We start from the raw sequence: 27104 nt of genomic DNA, 5'->3' as shown, positions 1-27104 counted from the left end.
ACCCATTGGATTACACCAGTTTTGACCGAGTCATTTATTGTTTCGATCCAATTGATCACCCAACCCAATCTATGGGCTGGGTCACTAGGTCGCCGGGCCGGGTTTAATAACACTAGTCCAAATTAAATTGTCTAAGTGATGTCGCTTCGGTGGAGAGTTTTTTTAACAGTAAAAGTGTATAACAAGTCAAGAAAAACTTCACTGAACTTGCTATGAATACACTACTTTCAACTTTCGGTTGAACTTTTTCCTCTTTTTCTTCCTTTTTTTCCTTTTATATAGGCTGCTTTCATCTCTCATGCCCTAATTGTCCAAATGATATCACTGGGCTTTTTTTATTTATTTTAATAAATGGAGCTATTCACCTAAGATCGGGGACAAGGAGTTCTTTAATGGTGAAAGTGAAATATACAGAGTTGGGACCAAAATGTACTCTTTTGGGGGACAAAAAGAATAATGCTATACACAAAACATTTTTATAATTTGGGTCATTACTCACATCACTTTTTTTATTTTCTAAATTTCAATTACTACATTAACAATTTGAAATAAAATTTGTAAAAAAATTTGTAACTCTAGCATTTTTCAAAAAAAGAAATACCCAAAATTGAGTGGTTTGCCACGATGAGTCTCACCCAAAACTATGAAAGTCTAGTTGGCCTTAAGAGCTCGCAAGAAGAACATTTATTTGCACTGAACATTTATTTGGAAAAAAAAAAAAATCTAACTTGTTGCACTGAATGTTTTCAATTGTACTTCCTCGTTTCTTGATCCTAATTTTAATTGCTTTTCATAGGCGACGATAAAGGTCCCTAAAACTTCTCTATGTGTTATTAACGTTTTTGCTGCATTTGAAACTTGCCTATGGATTCAATCCAAGTGTTGGAGATGAAAGCTTTAAGTGCATAAAGAAGGAGAGACAAGCCCTCCTTGATTTCAAAAAAGGCATTGTTGAAGACTACCAGGGCTTGCTCTATTGGTGGGGGGAGTGAAGATGAAAAGAATTGTTGCCATTGGAAGGGAGTTTCCTGCAACAACCAAACAGGCCATGTAATTGAGCTTGAAGAGTACAAAATTTGGCATGACGGATCTGTTCAAGTAAACTCGACGGTACTAGACTAGTGGGTTGGCGGGGATAAGGCAACAGAGGGGGATCGGATGGAGGGGACACATGACGGATGGACTCCTCCCCATAATAGATGGATAGTCCCCTGATATGGACGAATTCAAGTCACATAAATACAAGGTGGACGAATGCCAAAGCCACGTGATACCAACATGATTTTGAATGGGCTCCAAGGAATCCTAAATGGAAATAACTTGCATCCCATGGTTAACCCTAAATAGTAGAATCCTAACAGGAAAAAGATCCTATAATATACGCACATTTATGATGATCTTCTCCATAAAGAAACAACTTCCTATGCAAGAAACAGAGGTCAAATACTATAAAAACCCAAGGCCCTTAGAAAACAAGCTACGCATAATTCACCCCAGCTCTGACATTCTAGAGTTGCGAAAAAATTTTTAACTTAACCTTCAGAAGGTCTTTGGCCGGTACCACATAGGTACTCTCTTAAGGTCTTCTTGCTTTATGTTGTGCAGGCATCGTCTAGAGCACGTGAGGACCATGTAACTAACTGGCAATTTTGGCATCATCTAGCTAAAGCTTGATTATCATGGCTTGTGAGGTATGATTAGTTCTTCATTATTTCAGTTGCCTTATTTGACTTTTTTGGATCTCAGTCACAGTGATTTTAATCAAAGCCATATCCCCCACTCTATATCGGTTCTCTCAGTAATTTAAAATACCTTGATCTCTCTTGGACCAATCTCAATGGACGAATTCCACAACAACTTGGAAACATTTCACTCTTGCAATATCTCTATTTGAATAATAATGATTTGAAAACCAATGAAAATCTTGAATGGTTCTCTTGTCAGTCTTCAGTGGAAGAGTTAGACCTAAGTTCCACAAATCTCAATGTAGCCAATGATTGGCTGGAAGTTGTGAGTCATCTCCCGAAACTATTAGGGTTGAGATTGGCAAGGTGTGATCTTCCTCTCGTTACTAATCTCTCATCTTTCCCCCATAGCAATTTTTCTAAATCTCTTGCTATACTTGATCTTTCTACTAACCATGTCACTCAATCAATATTTCCAAAATGGATATTTAGAATAAATATATATTATTTTTATTAGTGTTAATTCAGTCGATAATATAATGAATGTCTTTATTTAGGTAGGTCATAATTGCTAGATACTTATTATTGGTGAAGCTGCAATAGTACTTTATATATCAGGTTCTATTGCTCTATGCTTGGAAATTAATTTTTATTCAAGTTATATAAATATATTAAGTTTCTCTTTGCTAGCGAAAGGTGGCTCCTCTCCATCTTCTCCTAGGTTGTAGAATAGTCGTCCCTTCTCGCGAAGGTGTGTTTGTACCTTGAGGTAACAAGTTTACCTTCAAGGTTTTGTGGTTTTTTCCTTTCTTTCGGGGGTGGGGAAACACATTTTTTGTTCTTTAGTTTTTCTTTCCAGTTTTTTCTAGTTTCAGATTAATGGAGGAGTTAGCAAAATCTTGGAGTTGTCTTACCCTCTCGAACATGGAAGGTTTTCATGTTAGCATTACAGAGGAAGAAGCAGTTTCAGATTTCGTCCTTGTTGCAAATTTGAACGTGGAGGCTATTGCCAAAAATTTCACACCCATATGGAGAATGAAAAACGGATTTAGGGTGACTAAAGAGAGTGATCATGTGGTGCTCTTTACTTTTTATAACCAAAATGACATGGAGCGAGTCCTTAATACAGAACCATGGAGCTTTGATAAGCACCTTATGGTTTTACATTGGTATGATAAAGAGGTTGACGTTTTGGATATTGATTTTAATATGGCTAATTTTTGGATTCAAGTACATGATTTACCAAGGGCTGTGGCTGAAAAAATTTATGGTACTACTGGTTTGGTGGACAAGAACACGGAGGAGGGGGAAATTATGGGCAATGGTTTTATTCATGTATGGGTTAAGGTGGACATTTCAAAACCTTTGTGTAGAGGCCGAGTGCTTTCTTTGGAGAATAGTAAGGAACTTTGTGCCTCTTTCAAATATGAGCGGCTACTAAACTTGTGTTATTAGTGCGGCAGCCTCATACATGATGACTGACTGCGAGTTGTAGATTGAGAGTGGTGGCACGCTACCATTTGAGGCTCAACAATGTAGTGCATGGATCAGAGCAGCACCTTTCGTGCGATCAAAAAGAAACTCAATTTTTGTTCCTAGTTTTTATAAAACTAAATCCACTAGTCCAACTACAACGTCCACCCCAAAGCCACCTGCAAAACCACAAGTGGTGATCCAAAGAGAAGGTCCGGCGCCGAAGATTATCAAATCAGGTCAGGGTAGTGAGACACCAAATTAGGAAGGAATTAAATTCCCTGATTTCTAGGAGGCAAATCCGATGGAATCAAGTCCTTTCCATACAGATCAAAACGTTTTGGATGAAGTCAATGCTATTAATACAGATCAGAACAGGGGAAGTTTATCTGCTGAGTTGTTTAAAGAGAAATTAAAGGAAATAAATCGGGATTTGAGGAGATTTGATGCAGCAACAGAATTTCATTCAGAATCAAACTCTCCCATGAGTAAGGAAAATAATTTGGAATTAATGACAATTAATGAGATTTTTCTGAAGTCCACTCAATCACATGCAACATCACATGGCTATCCCTGTGTACCACTATCTGTTCTATCCGATACTTTAAACATTAACATAGGGATTCAAGCTACTTGGAAACGTCAGGCTAGGTCCATCACAGGCACGAATGTCATTATGGTAGATGCAGTGGGTTCAAAAAGGTGTGCTCATCCTACTGGAGATCAGCCAAAGTTACAGAAAAAGAAGAAGATTGTTTCTCAGGTTGGCAAACATTCAGAAAATCAGCTTGCAAAATTAGTGTGGGCAAAAGATCCCTTCGTTGTGTTTTTAGCCGAGACATGGACGAATGAAGCTAAGCTAATTTTAATTCAAGATCATTTGAAGTTTAAGCATAGATTTATTGCACCTAGGAGAAACATATCAGGGGGTTTGGTGATGTACTGAAAGAGGAGTTTGATTTAACAATAAAGACTTTTTCGAAGAACCATATTGATGCCACAATTTGCAAAAACAAGGAAGGGGAGTGGAGATTCACAAGTTTTTACAGAGAACTGGATACACAACTCAGACATGAAGCTTGGGCATGGTTGAGAAATTTGAGAACACGAAGTCAAGCACCTTGGTTATGTACGGGAGATTTTAATGAAATTACAAAGCAATCGGAGAAATTAGGTGGAAGAACCCAACCTCATAATCAAATGCAAGCATTTAGAGATATCTTGAATGAATGTGGATTTATGGATCTTGGTTTTGTGGGATCAAAGTTCAATTGGCATAAGCATTTTGATAGCTTCACAGTATGGGAAAGATTGGATAGGGCAGTGGCAACCAATGTGTGGTATTCTTTGTTTTTGGATACACGAGTTCATCGTATTGATGTTACTACTTTGGACTATAAGCCTTTGTTAATTAATCCAGATGGGATGGAATGCAAGTAACAGAGGCCTTTTCGGTTTGAGCAGATGTGGATGAGTGAACTGGGGTGTGGGGCAACAATTGAAGCGGTATGGCAGCAGGCAGGGGCTAATCTGAGAGGTGAGAAAGTGATAAAAAAAAATTGACAAGTGTGGGAAAATTTTGATCAAATGGAGTAAGACATGCTTTCGAAATGTGAGAAGAGAGCTAGAACAAAAGAGAAAAAAACTTGCCTAGGTCAAGAGGCTAGCATGCAGTGGGGGGTCAGTGACATTGATGAAAAAGTTGGAGAAATAAATAAATAAACTTCTTGATAAAGAAGCACAGATGTGGGGGTAACAGGCGAAGGTACAATGGCTGAAAGATGGGGACCGAAATGTGAGAAGAGAGCTAGAACAAAAGAGAAAAAAACTTGCCTAGGTCGAGAGGCTAGCATGCAGTGGGTGGTCGGTGACATTGATGAAAAAGTTGGAGAAAGAAATAAATAAACTTCTCAATAAAGAAGCATAGATGTGGGGGTAACGGGCAAAGGTGCAATGGCTGAAAGATGGGGATAAGAACACAAGGTTTTTTCATAGCAAAGCTTCATAGAGAAGGAGGAAAAATTACAATAAGGGGCTGTATAATAATAATGGCCAATGGTGCACTAATCCTAGCCAAGTGGAGGACATAGTTCTAGAGTTTTATCAAGCTCTTTTCACTTCCCAAAGCCTGGAGAACTTTGATGAGATTTTGGAACAAATACCTCGAGTTGTAACAACTAAGATGAACAGTGATTTGTTGGCTGAATTTAAAGCAGATGAAGTAGAGACCGCCCTTAAGTGGATGGCACCTTTAAAATCACCTGGACCGGATGGAATGCCACCCATTTTTTACCAACATTATTGGTCCTTGGTGGGCAGCGATGTGGTGGATGATATTCTATTTTTCCTAAATTCGGGTAATCTCCCTCCATCTTTGTGTCATTCATTTATAACTTTGATCCCTAAAGTTAATAATCCCAAATATATTTCACAATATCACCTTATTAGTCTCAGCAATGTATTGTATAGAATCTTTTCAAAAGTGTTGGCTAACAAGTTGAAGAAAGTTCTACCCCACGTAGTGTTGGAACAAGAAAGTGCTTTTGTGAAGGACAAGTTGATCTCTGATAATATTATGGTGGCTTTCGAAACCCTCCATCATATGAGAAACCATTGTTTGGGGGAGATGGGGTATATGGCACTTAAATTAAACATGAGCAAGGCTTATGATAGGGTGGAGTGGTTGTATATGGAGAAACTGATGAAGAAGATGAGTTTTAGAGACACTTGGGTAAATTTGATGATGCAATATATTTCAAAAGCTACTTATTCTGTCTTGATTAATGGGGAGCCACATGGTCACATCACACCCACGAGGGGGCTGCACCAAGGAGATCCTTTGTCTCCATATTTATTCTTATTATGCATGGAAGGGTTCCATGGTTTATTGAGAAAAGCGGAGGAGAATGGAGATATAAGGGGTGTTTCTATTTGTCGAAGTGCACCAAAACTAACACATCTCCTTTTTGCAGATGACAACCTTATTTTTTGCAGGGCAAAACTGAATGAGTGTGAGAAGCTTTTGGAGGTCTTAGCCACTTATGAACAAGCATCCAGGCAATAAATAAATAAAGATAAAATAAATCTATTTTTTAGTAAGTCCACTTCCCAACAGATGCAAGCTTCAATTCAAGAGGCCCTTGGAGTACCCGTGGTCTAACAATACAATAAGTATTTGGGATTACCAAGTTTCATAGGGTAAAAAAAGAAGGAGAGTTTTGATAATATTAAGCAAAGATTGTGGAAAAAGCTTCAAGGATGGGAAGGCAAACTCCTACCACAAGCCAGAAAAGAAATTTTAATTAAAGCAGTGGCTCAAGCACTACCTACATATACTATGTCATGTTTCAAGCTACCAGTTACTCTTTTCCATGACTTTGAAGCTCTCATTCGAAAATTCTTTTGGGAGCAGTAGGGAGATAGTAGAAAGGTGCATTGGGTAAGGTGGGACGAGCTATGTAAGCCAAAGGAGCAAGGAGGGATGGGTTTCAAGGATTTGTCATGTTTCAATGATGCATTGCTCGCTAAACATACTTGGCGACTCCTACATAATAAATCCACACTGTTTTACCAGATTTTTAAAGCAAGATTTTTCCTGCATTGTTCGATCATGGAAGCCACTTGTCCAAGCTCGACATCCTATGCATGAAAGAGCATTATAAAGGGGAGAGATGTGATTAAGCGTGGAGCAATTTGGAGAATTGGAGACGGGAAGTCAGTTCATATTTGGGGGGATAGGTGGCTACCCCAAAAGCATTCACCACTAGTTTTATCTCCATAGGTACACGAGCTGGTTGAAGCAAAAGTCAACAGGTTGATAGATGAAGATGGAAGATGCTGGAGGACAAATTTAATTAATGAAACATTGCTGGACTTTGAGGCAGAGATGGTGAAAAGCATTCCCCTCTGCCTTACTAAGCAATTCGATGAATTAATTTGGCCTCACAGTGCTAATGGTGCCTACATGGTCAAGACAGGTTACCGGTTTTTGCAGACAGAGTTCTAGAACCAACAACCGGGTCAGTCCAAACCTCTGATGCTCAAGCCATTATGGAAAGGGATATGGAGTCTCAATGTTTTAGTCAAAAGAAAGGTTCTAAGCGAGGACTATTGTGATCACTATCAAACATAACATGAAGACACCCTCCATGCTCTCTATCTCTACCCAAAACTGGAGGAAATTTGGACTTCAGTACAAGCATGGAATCAACGCAATCTACGGCAAACGATGAGTTTTGTTGATCTCATGGGATGTGTTCTGGTAGAGAATAGGAACCCAGACCTGTTTGCCATGGTAGTGTGCGCTATATGGAAGAGAAGAAACGACATGAGGGTAGGAAAAAGTGGTGTAACTCCCCCAAACCTTGTGCAGCAAGCTCGCAGCAAGTTTCATGATTTTTTGCTGCATAATTCTGCAAATGTGAAACCCGATGGAAGACCTCCAACCCAATGGCAGCCCCCAACGCACCAATAGTACAAAATTAACTTTGATGGGGCATTTTTCGAGGCTGAGAACCAGGCCAGAATAGGGGTGGTAATCAGAGATAGCAAAGGGCGGCTGATGGTGTCCTTGGCGCAGCGAATCCCCCTGCCCAATACAACCATCAAAGTTGAGGCATTGGCAGCAAGGCGTGCAATGGAGTTGGCTTTGGAAACTGGCCTCAACAAGGGAGTGTTGAAGGGTGACTCAATGATTCTCATGAATGCTCTAAAATCAAATTCTCACAGCCTTTCACATTTTGGTCACATTGTCAATGATATACAGTACTTGGCCTCTCAGTTCTCCATTATTTATTATTCTCATGTAAGGAGGCATCGTAATATTGTAGCTCACTTGCTTGCAAGGCGAGCAATTCTTTTTCTTCATTACAAGTTTAGATGGAAGATGTACCACCAGAGATTGCAGATGTACTTCAGGTTGATTTTCATAGTCACAGTTAATAAAAGTTTTGCGATGTGGTTTCTCCAAAAAAAAAAAAAAAAGTTATATAAATATATTATTGATAGTGTTTCTTTTATTTGTAAATATTTTTTGATTAGAAATGTCTACTAGCAAAAATGCATCTAGATATGACAATTTTAAAAATAAAAAAGAAGAAAAATTAACTGAGTCTCAAAAAGATCAATGGATAAATTTGTTATTAGTAATAAACAAAATACAACACAAATTTAGATGAAAATATCACAAATGAGCAAGAAACCCACCAAAAAGAGTAAGAAGATAATGATATGATACGATTGTAAGATAACAATGAAAATATCCATAATGATGTTCAATTTTGCAATACAAAAAATCTTGATTATGAACTTCAAAATAGCTATATTATCATATCTAAGATCAACAATGTCCCAAGAAAGATTAAGTAGATTAGTTATATTATTGAAAAAGAGATATTAGAAGAACTTGAATACATGAATTTAATTAATCAATTTGCATCTCAAAAGACAAGAAAAATAGATTTTAAATGAAATATATTATAATATAAAAATATTAAATTAGTAATAATTAATACATAAATATTAAAAACATCTCATTTTAATTATTGCCGTAGGCCCCAAAATGTCTAGAACCGGCCCTAATGAAATCCTTAGTTTGTCTTCGTTCTTAATGTCACTAGAAATCAAAAATGTGACTTGAAAAAATTCTAGATGGGGAAGTATGAAGTCACAAGCAATGGAAAAAGCAAAAGAGTTTAAATTCAATAAACATCATATGTAAAATCACTCTGTTATACACCCAAATAAAATAATAGCATATTATATTTTTTGATAAAACAATAGAGACTAACAGGACCAAGTAATACATGATTATTTTAAGTTCCATTGCAAACAATAAATATCGATTCTTAAGTAATCTAAATAGTAAATAGATAGATGGGTTAATTACTTTGTACTGTAAACTGGATTGAAGCCTAAGTAAATATTTTAAACACCAAATAAATTGAGGACAATGCATTAAGAATCAAACTAAATGAAGCTTGTATAAACAAGATTAATCAAAGTCATAGAATATAATCTTCTCAAAAAAAAAAGTCGTAGAATATAAGGAAAGTAATAACTTATTGGCATAAACACCTTACAAAGCCCTACAAACTAATGAAATATTAATGCAATCTCTTGTTGGTGGCACCTAAAGGCAACTCTTCTCATTGGGATTGGCATGTTTACAGATAAACCATAGGGTGGGAAGATAGTCGTGGCAACATTTCCTAAGAAAGCATTTAAGATTATGATTTGCCCTTTTCTTTCTTTTAATAAATTAATTTAGGGTAAAATGATGTGAAAGATATATGCAAACTAGCTCATATTGTGACTTCCAAACAATGATATACATATTGAAAAAACCCAAACTATGGGTAAAATGATACCCCTCCCCATGAGGTTTATGGTGTAACACTCCACCCTAATTTTTTTTTGTCATTGATTGAATGTTTGTGTAATTGATTAAGTGTATCAGAATATAATAGGATATACCCTAAATAGAGTTCTACTAATCTAATGTATAAAATCATTATATATTCTAGCAAATATGAATTTTTTTATATATAAAAAAAAAAAAAAAAAAAAAAAAAAAAAAAAAAAATCTATTATTATGATGTGAAAGAGTATGGTCAAGAGTCACTACAAAAAAACAAAAACAAAAAAAAAAAAAAAAAACGTTCTATAGTCGCGTAGCTCAGAAAAACGAGGGGGAGGGTAAGGCTTACCTTACTGTAAGGGGGTTGCTAAACAGTTAGCTCCATAGGAGTGGTATTCCTTAAGGGGGTCTATGGCCACACTTTTTCAAATGTAGCTATAGTCCAAGACCTATGGCCGCATTTTTATAAACACAGCAATAGGATCAGACCAATGGCCACGTTTTTATAAACGTAGCTATAGGACATGCTCTAGCCGCATTTGTCAAACGCGGTTATAGGTAAAAGCTATAGTCGCATTTAAAACGTGGCTATAGGGGCCATCTATAGCCGTGTTTAAAAAAGTGGCTATAGGTCACTTGTTACATGCTTCAAAGACATATTTTAACCGCATTTTTTAAATGTGGCTATAGGTGCCATCTATAGCCGCATTTAAAACGTGGCTATAGTTCACTTGTTGATAGCTTCGAAGACATATTTTAGCTGCGTTTTTTAAATGTGGCTATATCTGTCACCTATAGCCGTGTTTTTAAACACGGCTAATATTTTTTGAATTTGTCTATAGCCACGTTTTAAAAACGCAGCTATAGTTTTTTTTTTTTTTTTTTCTCAGCCAGATGACAAATGCATTTACAAACGCTACTATAAAAAACTTGTCACACACACAATTTGAGCTTGTTATTCCTGCAAAATTCCAGCTTGTTGCATGCAACAAAATAACAAGCCAGAATTTCAAAGGAATACCAAGCTAGAATTTTCTCAAACCTATCACAATTTCAATCAATCTTTAAGGAATACAGGAAATTATCAATCTTTAAAGAATATGCAGTTCAATACAGCAACAAAATGGAGGAAAGTTTTGGGTCCATTTGACACAAAAAAGATGCACCAAGCATCAACACATGATTATGGTTATACCTCAACTACAAACATTACACACATGACTGTCTCTAACTTCCTGTGGCTATCCCGAATGCTTCTAGGGATGCCTTCCCATCTCCAAGCTCTTGTCTACAAGTGGGGCATCGGTTTTGTACCCTTGTTTTACAGGTAGAACATAGTTTATGTCCATAATGGCACTGCAAAAATATAAAGGCAGCAATTAGCTATTTCGAACCAAGCAGAGAAAACCTTGACTTTTCCAAAATTGAATGCTATGATCAGAATATACAGCAACTAGAGACGCTCTTAAAAACAAGATTAGTGAAGTTAGACAACTTTTCAGCACTACCAAATGCGATCTTAAGAACACTAGGAAACAAACTCATCAAAGGCACTACAAATTCAAAAGCAATGCAAATTCCATAGAATACCCAATTCGTGTTTCTTCCTAAACAACTAAGCATACTCATCTTTTCTTTTTTAATAATTCTAACTTCACTTGGAAACAAACTCATCAAAAGCAATACAAATTCCATATATATATATGTGTGTGTGTGTGTGTGTGTGTGTGTATATATATATCACTGAAATTTTTATTTTTTATTTTTATAATGAATTAGTAAACTTCATTTACAAAACCAAACTTTACACAAAAAAGTTTCCACAGGCCAACATAGCAACAGGAACAATTACGGCTTACCCAAACTAAGTAACCAAAACAGCATTAATGGAGGTAGTGTATCCTTCTTTCTTAGTTTGTTTTAGATTGTCAACAAGTTTGCCAAAGAAAGTTTGAATCGCAGCTAGTGATAGACCAGTTTGCCAAAGAAATTTGGTTTTGCATGGTGACTAAAGCTAGTCAGATCTTGTAGGCTTCCTTCCAAACCAATGTTTTGTTTATCAGTACAAAATTCACCTTGGCCTCAGATCAAGTTGCTTGTGGTACTTGTATCATATATCACCCTAACAAACTATTTTATATTCTCTTTTATCATTCTAATCACCTAAGAACACTCAAACTTCACTAGGAAACAAACTCATCAAAAGCACCACAAACTCAAAAGCAATGTAAATTCCATAGAATACCCAATTCATGTTTCTTCCTAAATAACTAAGCATACTTGTCTTTTCTTTTTTTATAATTCTAGTCAACTAGGAAGATTCTGTAACTTCACTCAAAAACAAACTCATCAAAAGCAATACAAATTCCATAGAATACCCAATTCATGTATCTCCCCAAACAATTTAGCAAGCATATACGTCACTCTTCACTCAGAAACAAACCCGTGAAAAACATCATACACTCAAAAGCCATATAAATTTCATATCATTCCCAATGCATTTCTCTTCCTAGACAACTCAACAAGTATAAACTTCAATCATCACTCTAAAACAAGCCCACTAGAAAGCAATTCAAACTCCATTGAAGGGAGAAGGGAGATTTAAAATTTTTAGTCTTAGGCCGCGTTTTTTTAAGCCACGTTTGCAAAAACGTGGCTATAGACGAGCTAAAGCCGCATTTTTAAAAAACACATCTTAAAGAAACAACAAAGGCCGCGTTTTAAACATGTAGCCATATAACGCGTCTAAAGTCGCGTTTTCTTAAGCTAAAGCCACATTTTTGGGGGTGGAGCTATGGCCGCGTTTAAAACACGCAACTATAGGACCTGCGTATTTCTTTTTCTTTTTTTAATCTTAACTATGGCTGCATTTAAAAAACGTGGCTCTAGCTTGCCTAAAGCCACGTTTTATAGACGCAGCTTTAAATTTGGTCTGTAGCCGCGTGTATAAAACGGCTTTAGTTTAGGAAGTGGCCACATTTATTAAATGCAGCTTCAGATTTTCTTATAGTCGTAGGTTCAAAACATAGTTTTAGGCTTTGTATAAATACTATTGGGTCAAACAGATTGGAACCCATAAACCCACTGATCAAAAATCCACAAAACCCAGGCACCTAAACCACCACAACACCACCACCATAGCCACCAACAAATCGGAAATCAACAAAACCCAGCAACCCAAACCACCATAGCCCCCAAAAGATTAAAACCCATAAACCCACTGGTTGGAAACCCTTAAAACCCAACAACCCAAACCACCACTACACCACCACTGCACGCTCGATTCTCAACCACCACCTCACAAGCATGCTGTCAATTGTTGCTCTCTCTCTCTATGCTCTCTTTTTTTTTAGATAGTTTAAGTCAGGGAAGAAGAAGAGAGGAGGAAAAGAAAAGAGAGAGAGAGAGAGAGAGAAAGAAATAATATTATTTTTTAAGAAAAGAAGAGAGAGAATGAAATTTTTTTTTTTGAGTATTTTTTTTATAACTTTGGAGCTATGGTAAGCTGTTATTTTTGGCAGTTTATTATAGTTTTGATGCTAAAAGTTTTTGGCTTTAGCACCATCAATGGAGCTTGCATTTTGTTGTTTGTGGTTCTAAAAATAACTTGATAAACATCATTGTGAATGCTATAAGAGCATTATTATTGGTAGATCTAAAAAGCCATATTGCTATTTTATCATCACCAACTACAAAATTAAGGTTGCATTGGTAAAGTCAAAGTCAAAAAATTTGGCTTCTCAGCTACAATGCATAGCCAAAGATGGTTGTGCACTGTAGCTTAAAGGTAAATATATATATATATATATATATTTATTATCTCATGTTGCATTCACACTAGTCAAAATATTTTAATATTTTCTTTTCTTTTTTCTTCATTCTGTGCCCCTCTGTCTCTCAATCTTCCTCTATTGTCTCATTTTTCCTCTTCTCTCTTCTTCTCAATTTTTTTTTCTTCTCAATTTTTTTCTCTCTTTCTTCTCAAATTTTTCTCTACTGTGTGAGGGTCTCTTTTTTTGCAATGTGGGTATCGTTGTGGGTGTGGTGGGTCATTAGCTTCGTGGTCATACCGTGGGTGTGGTGGGTCATCGGCATTGTGGGTCATGCCATGGGGGTGGGTGATCGGGTTCGTGGGTGTGGTGGGTGGGTCATGCCATGGGGTTTGTGGTTTTTGGCTGAACTGGGGTTGCTAGGTTTGGTGTTGCCGGGTTTGTGTTGGTGATGGTGGTGGTGGTGGTGGTGTTGCCGTGAGTGCTTGAAGACAGTGAAGAACAGAGAAAAAAATAATAAATATATGAATTTTTATTATAGTAAATTTAATATTTTATTGTGATATTTATGTTATTTTATTGCAAGTTAAAATAAAACCACTTATGTTGGATGTTTTGTAAAGTGAGAATGTAAAATAGATAAAGTTGTTTTTGGTGGAGCCAAATAGCTAAAATTATAGCTCCACTAATGTGAATGTTCTAAGGAGGTCTTATATTGATGCACCCAAAAAGTATGAAATTGTGAAAATTTATGAGATTATATAGGATTATAAATATTACTATTTTAAATTTATATATATATATATGTATATATGTATGTATGTAAGTAACTTTTATAAACAAATATTAGTATAAAATTACACTTAAATATTTATATACTAGTCGCTAACCCGTGCGATGCACGGAATATATTTCACTTTGCTTAAAATCAAATTTAAAATGAAAAAAACATCATAACTTATCAAGATAAACATAAAATATACAATATTCATCGCAAAATATTATTTGAAAATAAAATTCCCATCAAAATGATATAAAGAAAAATTTCATGTCCAAACAACTCATCAAGGTGGAATTTGGTTATTACTAAGATCCTATATGTAATCTACCAGAAAGATATCATGTCAGTTTTGATCTTCATTCTCTTTTTGCATATTAGTTACTACTTTTAACTTCTATATAAAATTTTGCTTTAACTCAATTGTTATCTTGAGATAAATCTATAGTTATCTCATCTTTACTACTGTTACTCATCCCATGTCTATTGTCATTGTAACTGTAAAACATAAAATCATACCTATTGAAGAAGAAATTCAAAGTAGTTCATCTGGCATTACACCAACAACATTCAAGGCAAAATCCTTCCTGTGAAGGGGGAAAAAAATCAATCAACCATGAAAACAAAGATTCATAAATTGAAGAAGCTCAAGATAATTTTAGAACTTGTCAAGATATACAACCACATACCAAAAATTTTAAGAACCAAAAGGGGATTATCATAAGAAATAAATGTGCCTTAGTTTGTATATGAATTTAATTTGTGGAAAATTTATAGCCACATACCAAAAGATTTAAGAACCAAAGGGGGATTATCATAAGAAATAATTGTGCTTCAGAATTTGTAGAGATTTATTGGAAATTCAACGGTGATTTATGAATAGCACACTTGATTATCAAAAGCAAATTCCTAACTTCAAATTAAAGGGTTGCATGTTCTCTAACTCAAATTCCTATATCACAACTGCAAATAATAATTATATAAAACTGATACAAACCATGCACAGACAATCAATAGGCTCTATTGCTAGTCTTTAGCACTAAGATTTGAATCGCATCGTAATCATAACTGCATGATACATAATTAGATGTCAAGGCTTTCTAGGGCTTCACATATACTTCTTTTGGATCCTCTACAACACTTGTAGCAATGCAAAAGTTAACAATAAAAAATAAAAATAAAAAGTAGTAGAGATTGCAAAAGAGAAGAGAGAGTACCAAGTTTTTGTTGGGTTTTATGTTTCTGACTATAATTCTCAATAAAAGCGTATAAAAGCGTGAGAGGAGTAGCTAGGTTTTGCAGTCGTACAGTTTCAATTGGATGAAACTTTATATTTTTTAAATTAGATTTAAATTTCTTTTTTTAAAACTTTAGGATGAAGGGGGAAAAAAAAAGACTCCTGTTAGGACTCTCTCACTATTTAGTTTAAAAAATTAAAATTTTTTATAAATTAAAATGATGATGTGTCAGATTTAAATTTTTTTTTTTTTAACTTTAGGATTAAGGGAAAAAAAAAAGAGAAAGACTCCTATTAGGATTTTCTCATTATTTAGTTTAAAAAATTAAAATGATGATGTAGAAAATTGTGGGAGTTTCAAAGGTTTCGATTATATATATATATATATATATATAATTAAAATGATGATGTGGAAAATTGTGGTAACTTCAAAGGCTTGGGTTATATATATATATATATATATATAGATGATAAGTGTAAGGAACGGCACAAACAAATTTTAGTATAAAGACAGATCAGAACACAGTGGATGAAAAATGGGTTTCTAAAATAGAATGTCACTTCAAAGCCATCTTTTTGGCCAGGAATGTGTCCTTCAATGTCACGTCTTTTGTGAAGTAAATAGCATAGCAAATTAACTAGTAAAGAGAGGATGGGAGCACCAATACAAATTCAAAGAATATATTAAATGTCCAAATTTTTTATTTATGTAAAATATGTGTAGATATTTTGCAACTAGACACTTCTCACAAGTGGCCAATAGACAATACTTATAACAATGTCAATGCTCCTTCGATAATAAATAAAATCCTCTGTTTTATCACCAAAAAAAAAAAAAAAGATTGTACAAGAACTCTTTCTGCCGCCTAATAAGCAAAGTCAAATCAATATCATATTAATAGATAACAATACAGCTTGCGGACCATGTGGTGGATAGTTTTATTAACGAATCGTTGCACGAGGCAGAGCAAGATTGCGAGATGGAAATACAAAAACAAAAACAAAATTTACAACCACTAATGGTAGTGGGACAACACTAATGATACGTTTGGATACAACTTATTTTTATTGAAACTGAAAATACTGTAACAAAATAATTTTTAAATATATAAATTATAAGACCCATGAATAGTATATGAACAATATATGAACAGTGCATAAATAGTATATTTTGTTTCCTACACAATAAATTCATTTGATTTTACTGGTCACATGCTAAAAAATAAAAAAGAAGAGAGAGAAGCTGAAGACGTGAACGTGGATCCGCGTTGCTCACTAAGCACTCTATTCTTATATCGATAACCCTATGAAAGAAAGGACATTATTTTTTTATTTTTTTATTTTTCCTGAATGAAAGGACATTATTTTGCTCTATAAATGTAGAGATATTGTATAACACGACAAATCCATATTGTGCATACATAGAGAAACCCTAAACATGTCGTCGTAAATCGCGTCCCTGACCCTGACCCTGACCCTGACCCAACTCTCACTTAGCTACTACAATATTATACATATAGCCAACCACATCTCACAATTCACAAATTCTAAGTACCATGGTGATAGCTGAATCTGAAACCATGAAATCCCAGTCCCACGTTGCAGTTCTCGCAAGTCCAGGCATGGGCCACATTATACCGCTATTCGAGCTAGCTAAACGCCTTGTCGTCCACCATGGTGTCCATGTAAGCTTCCTCAACATCACCACCGAAGCTTCTGCAGCACAAAACCAACTACTCCACTCACCAACTCTCCCTCCAAACCTCAAAGTTATTGACCTCCCACTTGCTGATATTTCAGCTCTAGTCACTGAGGACACTCTGGTCGTAACTAGACTTTGTATCAATGTACAAGAGAGCCTCAAGCCCTTAAAGTCAATCCTCATAGATCTCGGCAAGCCACAAGCTCTTATCGTTGATTTGTTCAGTACCCAAGCTTTTGACATCTGCAATGAGCTTTCTATTCCTACCTACACTTTCTTCACTGCCTCAACTGCTTTCCTTGCTTTCTCTTTGTATCTTCCTACACTGGACTGTGAAGTGGAGTGCGAGTTCGTTGACCTTCCTGAACCGGTTCAGGTCCCGGGTTGCACTCCGATACGAACCGAGGACTTGCTAGACCAGGTCCGGAATAGGAAGATTGATGACTACAACTGGGTCCTGTACCATTTCAGCCGTTTGACAATGGTGACAGGGATTTTCTTGAACTCGTGGGAGGATTTTGAACCAGCTTCGCTTAGAGCAATAAGAGAGCACCCTCTGTATAAGCAAATAAACACACCACCGGTTCACCCAGTTGGGCCGCTTATCAAAGAGGACGAGCCATTGACTGAGTCGGGTGCAGAGTGTGTGGCATGGCTAGATAAACAACCAATGGATTCGGTTCTTTTCGTTGCACTTGGTAGTGGAGGGACTTTAACAACTGCGCAGCTTACAGAGTTGGCATGGGGTTTGGAACTCAGTCAACAACGATTTATCTTAGTGGCACGTAAGCCAACCGATGGGAATACCTCAGGTACATTTTTCAACGTGGGTGGTGATGTTAATGATCCAAAGGCATATTTGCCTGAAGGGTTTTTAGAGAGAACCAAAGGGGTGGGGCTGGTGGTTCAGTCTTGGGCACCACAAGTGGCGGTTCTCCGCCACCAATCAACCGGTGCATTTTTGTCTCACTGTGGGTGGAACTCTACACTAGAGAGCGTCACACATGGTGTGCCGATGATAGCTTGGCCACTTTATGCAGAGCAGAGAATGAATGCAACAATGCTCATGGAAGAAGTTGGTGTTGCTGTTAAGCCAATGGTGGGAAAGGTAAAAGATGTGGTCGAAAGGGTGGAAATAGAGAGAGTGGTGAGGATGATCATGGAGGGTGAGGAAGGGAAGGCAATGAGGTGTAAAGCCAGAGAGCTAAAACACAGTGCAGTTAAAGGTTTGAACTTTGGTGGATCATCTAAGGAATCACTTTCTCGTGTGGTCAAAGAATGGAAGTGTGATAAAATCTAATTGGGATAATTTAGGCTTCACCTTTGATTTCCAACATGTCGGTGTTTGTTTTTATGTACCATTATAATTCAGATTCTCCCAACGTGTACTGTACAATCTCCCCATTCCATACACCATATCAGAAACAATCCTTTGAGTGATCTCAAAGTATTGGATTGTTGCCCCTAGGAAGATTCATTTGCTGATTTGCCAATGGGTGTCATTTGAATTGAATTCCATTTATCGATTTGCACCACTTAAAAAGTTGTGAAAGCATGTGTGATGTAAAAAAATTGTATTTTATTCACTTTAAGTTTGATTTCTTTAATATAAAAATCAGTTGAATATCGTACAAAAATATTTTATTGAGAAAAAAAATCCATTTAAATAAAATTTTTATGGAAAAATGAAAAACAAATAATCAATATTTTAACAGTTTTTTTTTATTTCTCCTATATAAAAAGTAATATCAAAACTTTCTTAAAATAAATTGTTAATCATTACCTTAAAGGCATCCGTTAGCATAATCCATATTTTTTGTGCAATTAGACTATGGTAGCATTGAATTTATTTCCTTCTCGTTTGTCATTTGCCTCAAAGTAGAGTAGACTGAATATTTTAATCTCAAATATCCTTACTTGATATTCTGCACATAAGTAACACAGTTAGAATAACTTAGCCTGAATATCTTTATTTCACATTTCTTACTTTGTCATGATCCCTGAACCAGCTAACGGGATGTTACTTATTGCACCTTGACGAAAGTTCTCTTTGTTAATTCATTACTATAGAATCCATAATCCATATTCCTTAAGCACAGAGTCAGATGGCACCTTCAAGATCTTTTCAAGGCAAGGGCAAGACATAACCTTGAAGTGAGATTTTATATCAAACTAACAAATTCCATGAAAAGTAAACACATAACAAAATAATAATTTGTTAGAATCTTTTTTTTTTAGGCTTCCATAATTTGTTAGAATCTGAATATATATTGATTCGTTGTAAAACAAATATACTTTAAATCTCACGTAGTAAAATGCAACCTTCAAATTGTTACTCAATTGAAGATGTTTTACCCCCCTCAATAGGGTTTCACATATATAGTCAATACTCAACACTTTGATTCTTAAAATAAAAATCAAGAAAACCAAAAATGATGAAAATACTGTAAGAGTCATCACCGACTCTAGCATCACCGGCTCTAGCATTAGGCAGGTGATAATTTCTTTAATCATTTTATATGTACGACCACAGGCGAGGTGTGAAGAAAATGTGAAGAATAGTAGTATAATATAATTACGTGGAGATGGAATGCCAAAGGAATAAGAGTTGCTTTTGTTGAGTCTTCTTCTTCCTTTGAATTCAACAATTGCAACTTTTAGCATAGCTTTATTTTGTTCCCTAGGTTATAGGCTATAAATGCCTTGCATCCCTTACTGTCAAAATAGTGTAGGAACGGCTTCAATGAGAACTTCTTTACCTCCCATAGAAACCCGTCCTCACTTACACCATGGGTTGTTTCCTATTACCAAAGAGACTATGTGATGAGCTTGAAGGCATGATGCCTAATTTTTGGTACATGGGGGCAGCATCAACAAGAGAAAAAAATTGCCTAGATTGCTTGGAAAAAGATGTGCAAGTCCAAACTCCATGGGAGAATAGGGTTCCAAAACCTCCAGGCTTTCAACTTGGCCATGTTAGCCAAGCAAGCATGAAGGATTCTCACAAGTCCAAACTCTCTGATTGCAAGAATTTACAAAGCCAAATATTTTCTATCTTCAAACATTCTTAGTGCCAAAATTAGTAGCAACCCATCCTACGCTTGACGTAGCATTCATAGCAGCCTTAAGGTGATCCGCAAAGGCAAAAGATGGCAAAAGATAGCATTCTAGGAAGACAAATGGCTCCCAATCCCCATAACATACAAGGTTATCAATCCTGCATGCATCTTTGATGACTTCCCTATGGTATCTGCTCTCATTGATCAAGACACTAAACGCTAGAAAACTAGCCTAGTTAAAGAACCTTTCTCCCATTCAAGGCAGACACCATCCTAAACATCCCACTTAGCTACTCTCTCCTTGAGGACAAGCTAATTTGGACTAGAAATAACAGGGGGGAATTTCCTATCAAGAGTGCCTTGTTGCTCTTCCAATTGTTAAAACCAACCATGAAGGTGAAAGTTCCTTTGGTGACCCTCAAACTCCATTATGGAAGAAAATGTGGCTTCTCAACCTTCTAGCAAAGATCAGAATTTTTGCTTGGCGTGCATGCATGAATGGCCTCCCCACAATGCAAAATCTAAGGACTCGAGGCATCAATACAGATGGTTGTTGCCCCATGTGTGACCAATGCTCCGAAAACACTACGCATGCCCTCTTTGCCTGTAATATCCCAAATTAGTTTGGAGTAATTGGTTAGATTGCCATGTCAATCTAGAAGCTGGCCAAATTGACATATCAGACTTGTCTTTACAAATCATCGGCCATGGCTCTTCCCATGACCTTGAGACTCTCTTTGTCACTGCTTGGTCCATCTGATACAATCAGAATCAAGTGGTGTATGAATCCACCTCCCTCCTCCCGGGTCAAATATGGTACTCTACTATGAGATTGGCTAAGGACTACAAAGGTGCTCTTTTATCCACAATACAGCAACAAAGCAGCCAGACCACTCACTAGATAGCACCCCCACCTGGATTCCATAAAATAAATGTGATTCCATAAAATAAATGTTGACGGAGCAACAAATCTTGATGGTAGGCCATCCTGCATTGGAGTGATTATCCGTGACTTCAATGGACACATTACTGCTGCAATGAGCAAAATTCTCCCAACTCACTATCCACCTGACACGGCTGAAGCTTTAGCACTAGAAAATGGTATCATCCTTGCTCAAGAGATGATTCTCTCTCATGCCATATTTGAATCAAATTCCCTATCCATTGTACAATCTGTCAATGCAAGGTCTACTGATGGAACACTTGGCCACATCTTCAATGGAATCCTTAGCTCACTTATTTTGTCCTTCAGCAACCGGAACCTTCATCATTTGAAAAGGGAACACAACAGAGCAGCCAATGAACTTGCTCAGCTTGCAAAGCCTGCAGAAAACACCCTGGTCTGGAAAGGAACCATGCCTCCACTGCCTCACTCCCTACTCTATCCAGACCCTCCATAAGTTTTGTAATAGTTCATGAGTTTCCTTATGCTCTTCTCTATTGCATTTCTTTTCTCCTTGTTGAATTAATGAAAGCTTCCTTTCAAAAAAAAAAAAAAATAGTGTAGGATAGTCTTTGCCTGAATCTCTTTAGAGCATGAGCACTAGCATTCGGTGATGCAAAAAAAAAAAAAAAAAAAAAAACATGCACACATATTTTACATCTTCAGACATCACTTTGTCTATTTTATTAACTCATTTTACAACTCCCACAACATTTCAGTTTTTATTTTTACATATAATTCAATAAAATAATACTCCCTCTGTCCCAATTTGTTTGTCATGTTTAAAAAGTCAAACTTTTTAAAATAACATCATTTATTGTCTTGTCTGCCTTATATAAATATATAAATTTACAAAACTACCCTTAAATAAATTTATCAGATTTTTTTAAAAAGAATTATTCTTAATGAGACAACTAAAAGGGTGCCTCAATTAAATTGATTTTTTAAATATTTGTTAGTTTTCTTTTCAAATAGTTTTGAAAATAAGGCAGGAGTATAATAAGAACATTAGTAAATTAATGACTTTTATTTTTAGAAACAAGACAATATTTTAGGACATCCCAAAATGGAATAGAGGACAAACTAACTAAAATAGAGGGAGTATAAACTACCCTATCAACTCATTCTCTCTCTTCTCTCCCATCTCTCTCTTCCATCTTTTTTGTACTTTTTACCGTGAATAGTGGGTTGTATATATACAACCATTTAGAGCATTCACATCAATGCTCTCAAAAAAATTAGCATTTAGCATATCAAAAAGTCATTTTATCTATTTTAACATCTTACTTTACAATACACCCAACATCAAAAGTTTTATTTTTACATTCATCTCATTAAAATAATATAAACAACTTATTAAAATAAAATAAAACATTCCTACAAAAATTCATAGCAGCTGGCCATCAATCCTATTCACCACCACCAACACCACCGTGGTAGCCACAACCCAATTAATAGCATTTTTAGCATTTTAACATTCTTGATGTGAATGCTCCTACAATTCATGGTTGCTAAAAAATTTGTAGCAACCCAATCCCAAGTGAAACTCAATTTAAGCGAGTGTGTTGCTAAAATAGCAACTAGGGGCGTTTACACCCCCCAAATGCTAATGCTTACATATTGAGGGTGTAAAAAGTAAAACTCTCGGTTGCTATTTTAGTAATTCACCTGCTCAAATTGAGCTTTATCTGAGTGTGGGTTGCTAAAATTTTTTAGCAACCATGAACAGTAAGTTTGTAGAGCAGTAGCATCTAGGAATGCCAAAAAAAAAAAAAAAAACTATTTTGCATTCTCATATAGCATTTTATCTATTTTACCATCCCATTTCACAACTCACCCATCATCCAAGTTTTTAGTTGTCACACTCCAAATCCAATTATAAAGATAGGCACGTGACAACAACCGCACGCTTATAAAGTAAACACTCTATAAGTGTGCAAGACCTTTTTAACAACTAAAATTTATCCTCAAAAATTATATTAAATAAATCCAAAATACCTCAACAATTTCTTTATGAATAGTTCTCCAATAATTCAAATGGAACAAAATCCAAACCTCGTGTATATAATGCCAATTGGCCAAAAGATATAAGACTATTACAAGACCATCTAATCCCAAAATCACTAAACTTCTTTCATGCTCACAACACAATAGCAAAACTCCTAAAACTTGCTACTCTTCACAGTCTGAAATTGGAGGGGAAAAGGGGGAGTGACTTGACAACTTTAATAAATAACCAAAGTCCTAATAAGTTCTATCAAGCAAATAGATCTGTAAAATAATAAGTTGTACGTAGATCAAATATTTTAATCTTACAAATATATCATAGATGGATTAGAAAATAATTAGTTTTCCATATATCAAAGTTATAATTTACAATAAGTTCCAAAAACACATAAACAATTTCGAAGACTTAAAACAATTCAAATATTCAAACATAATTCATATTCTTAACAATCTTTATGACTATGGTCACGCTATATCCTCGTGACTAAGTATCAGATTCAGATGAAACTAGTTCCGTGCTAATATATATCCCCCATTAGCTGGGTCCAAAAACACAATAGGCTCATGATGCCCCAGATAGAACTAATTTCAATACCAATGTCCATTGGCTGGGTATCAGAGTACCAATGAATAACTCCCATTATCTGGGTATCAAAGTCAAATACATAGTCAGATTGTCCAAAATCATATATATCAAATCATAGTTCCAAAAAATATATATCTCATTCAAATACATATATAAAATTATTTATTCAGTAATAAAATACATTTGTGATAATTCTTTATTTTTTACTTTAAATCAATGTAGTTAAAACAATTAAATAAAATTGTAACAATTAAAAAAAAATTAGTAGTTAAAATACAGTAGTATAAGCAAAATAAAATTAATTAGAATAAGGTTACTTACCTCCAAAAGCCATGCCAAAAGGAAACTCTCCCTAACTCTTCCTCTAAAATCCTTAGATATCACCTAAAACAATTTTAGAGGTACCATTTACTCAATAGTCAAATAATTTAAGAAAAATTTATAATAGTACTCGGTCAGAAGAAAACTGCTAAAAATATCCAATAATTTTCCATTATTATCTCACACCAAAAATCCACATTATTCATAATATATATTTCATTTACTTCCTACCGCTAATAGTTCCCTAGGAATAAACCCTATATAAGAGCACTAGCAATAGTGGTGCTAAAAAGCTAAAAAACTATTTTTAGCACCATTATATATTAGAAAGAGTGTTGCAACAATGAAGGTATAGGTATATTTTTTTAATCTATCTTGCTACAGTGCACAGCTATATATGGTTGTGCACTGTAGCTGAAAGCTAAAAAAAATACTTTTTTATTCTCCACCCAATTAAAATACTATTTGTTTGTTGATTTTTTTTTTTCTATTCTTTTTATCCAACCGTGACTCACTCTCGCTCTCACTCTCAACTCCCTCTGAACTCTCAACTCACTGCCGCCGACCTCAACGTCACCGGTCCACCATTGACCCACTCCATCAAAGTCCCAAGCCATCCCAAGCTCCAAGCCGTCGATCCACACCTCCGACCCACGCCTTCGCCCAGTCCTCCATCTCACCGCTCACCCAACGCCGACAAGTCTGGCTTTCTCTAGATTTTGTGGGTTTCTCTGGATTTCGTGGGTTTCATCTTCAATCCGAGCTCTGGGTTTCCATTTCTTTTCTTTCTTCTCTTCTCAAGCTCTCAGCTCTCACAAACGGTGCTCAAACTCTCATCCTCCACAAAGGCTTTAGCTTCACCGATTCTTTTTGTTGATTTTTAGTTTTGTTTTGTTGTTTTTCTAATAAGAAATGTAATTTTGTTAAGGCGTTTGGTTGCCGAGAAAATTTTCCGAAATGAAAGAAGTCATTTTTTTTGGTTATTAGCAACTTCATCACTCAAGCACCACAAGGAGAGTAAAAACCAGTTCAATTTGTCCAAGTTAGCTTGAATTTGATTTTTTTTTTTTTTTTTGTGGTGATTTGTGTGGTGGTTTTTGGCTAATTTGGATTTTTGGCAGTGGTTGTGGGTGATTGTTCTTGACTTGCTAGTTGTTGTTGGGTGGTTATGAGTGGTTGTTCTTGGTTGGCAGTGGTTGTGGACTATGCCATTGATCGGTTTGTGGTTCTTTTTGGTAGTGAGATGTATTATTTTATTGTAGTAGATATATTATTTTATTGTGATGTTTATATTATTTTATTGTGTTGAAAGCTAAAATAGATCCACTGCTGTTTGATGTTTTGTAAAATGAGTAGGTAAAATAAATAAAGTAGCTTTTTGTGGTACCAAATAGCTTAAAAAATAGCTCCACTGCTGTGGATGCTCTAAATACACTATACATAGCCATATAAGGTCAAACGTCAATCTGTAAAGGACACCACCTAGACCCATCTTCTATACATGTGCTTTTTTTTTTTTTTTTTTTCAGAGACTTCAAGCCCACACCATGACTTTTCCTATTCACCAAATCCACAATTCGGTACAACTTCTTAAGGCAGAAACTTGTGCAGAACCGGACTCACCATGCCTCACCTTGTGCAACTTCCATCTACACTTACACGCATGACACAACAGTGGGCATAGGAAAAAAATCACAATATCTAGGCAAAAAATTTGCAGGTACCTAGCGTCCAAATTACTGAAAATATAAATCTAAACCCTTTTCTGTTTACATCATAAAACTCATTGAATATTTAAATAATTTCACTACTGGCCAAAAATACCTACATAAAAAATACTCTAGTTCCAAATAAAGATTAGCTTTGACAAAGAATAAGATTCTTAGGCTCTTACCTCAAGTGTGCAGTCAATCATTCTCTACTTGAGTATTTTGGGTAGTCTCCTCTCTTAAAATATCTATCATTATACGCTGACTTAATTAGCTTATATATAGCTAGGGTTTCAATCTTATTTTCTAAAAACCCCTTAGTAATATTAATTATAAAATTGACCCCACAAAAAGATTTACTTAAATACCCCTCTTGTTAAGTCCCTTTTTTTTCCGAGTATTACATTATTTTTACATACAACCCAATAACATAACAAAAACTACCTAATAAAATAATAAAAAGTACTCTCTCTTTCTTTCTTTTTCCACTCTCCTTTTCTCTTCACACACAACCACAAGATTAAAATATTTTTTTTCCTTTACAACCTATGAACAGGAAGGTTGCATATATGCAACCTTAGAGCACTAGTATTGGGGGGTATAAACACCCCCTAATTGCTATTTTACAACCTAAGCCACCCAAAACTCACTCTATCTGGGTATGTAAACTTTTAAAAAATTGCAACCTATGAATAATAAGGTTGCATATTGTAGATACCCAATTTTGTACCTCTTACGACTCGGGTCCCCGTTCTCTAATGATGCTCAAACTCTAAGGTCCAAGGCCAGTTTAGAGCCTAGTCAGATATTAAATTGACTTTTGAAGTGTTAAGATAGAAAATATAACTCTTTTAAATGGCCCTCGGCCTATGTATGTGGGTCGCAACCTGCGTACACAAGCCAGTGCATGCTTACACAAGCACAATTCTACGAACAAGTTAGGGTTTCAGAAGGATAAGAAATGCAAATTTTTTGCAATAATGACTAAGGTTTAAAACGAATCCTACATCGTCTAGAAGCCGCTCCAAACCCCATTTTTTCAACTATAAAAAGCCTTATATGGTACATTTTCAAAACACACAAAATCCCATGAGAAAGACCTAAGATTCACTAGAATATAGTGAATCAAAAGGAAGTTTTTCAAAAAACACCCTCAAGTCATTTTTATTTGATTGGGCCCTTTTTTGGCCCCAATCCTTCGAGTTTAAGATTACTAATCACTATTTTATTGAATTGTGATAGATTTGACTGGGGAGAACGGTAAAAAATTAGGCCTAAGAGCTTTTGCTTTTAAGGTATTCTTTTTAAACTTTTCTCTTTATTTTCTACTTTAATCCTTGTTTAATCCTTTTTGTTGTTTAGTTTATGCTTTCATATGTTTGTTTAGGTTAGTTTTAGGTTTTCTTTATATCTTTAAGGATGTTAGGTTGATAAGATTTTTTGTTTTATGTTTCGTTTTGCTTTTTCCCTGTTTCT

The 27104-nt window shown here is 35.6% G+C and overlaps 2 protein-coding genes across 2 annotated transcripts; both read left to right on the top strand.

Annotated features, from left to right (window-relative positions):
* The first annotated feature begins 2609 nt into the window (after positions 1 to 2609).
* Positions 2610 to 3140, top strand: LOC126701006 (uncharacterized). Its single transcript, XM_050399156.1, has one exon. It carries the CDS (start codon positions 2610 to 2612, stop codon positions 3138 to 3140), a length of 531 nt encoding a protein of 176 aa, XP_050255113.1.
* Positions 3141 to 16712: 13572 nt separating this feature from the next.
* LOC126698222 (anthocyanidin 3-O-glucosyltransferase 5-like) lies at positions 16713 to 18339 on the top strand. Its single transcript, XM_050395310.1, has one exon. It carries the CDS (start codon positions 16858 to 16860, stop codon positions 18301 to 18303), a length of 1446 nt encoding a protein of 481 aa, XP_050251267.1. The 5' UTR covers positions 16713 to 16857; the 3' UTR covers positions 18304 to 18339.
* The last annotated feature ends 8765 nt before the right edge of the window (positions 18340 to 27104 follow it).

Source organism: Quercus robur, chromosome 9, assembly GCF_932294415.1.
Source record: "Quercus robur chromosome 9, dhQueRobu3.1, whole genome shotgun sequence".
NCBI classification, from domain to species: Eukaryota; Viridiplantae; Streptophyta; class Magnoliopsida; order Fagales; family Fagaceae; genus Quercus; species Quercus robur.
The sequence above is the reverse complement of the archived record's forward strand: the minus strand, read 5'-3'. Positions and strand labels throughout refer to the sequence as shown.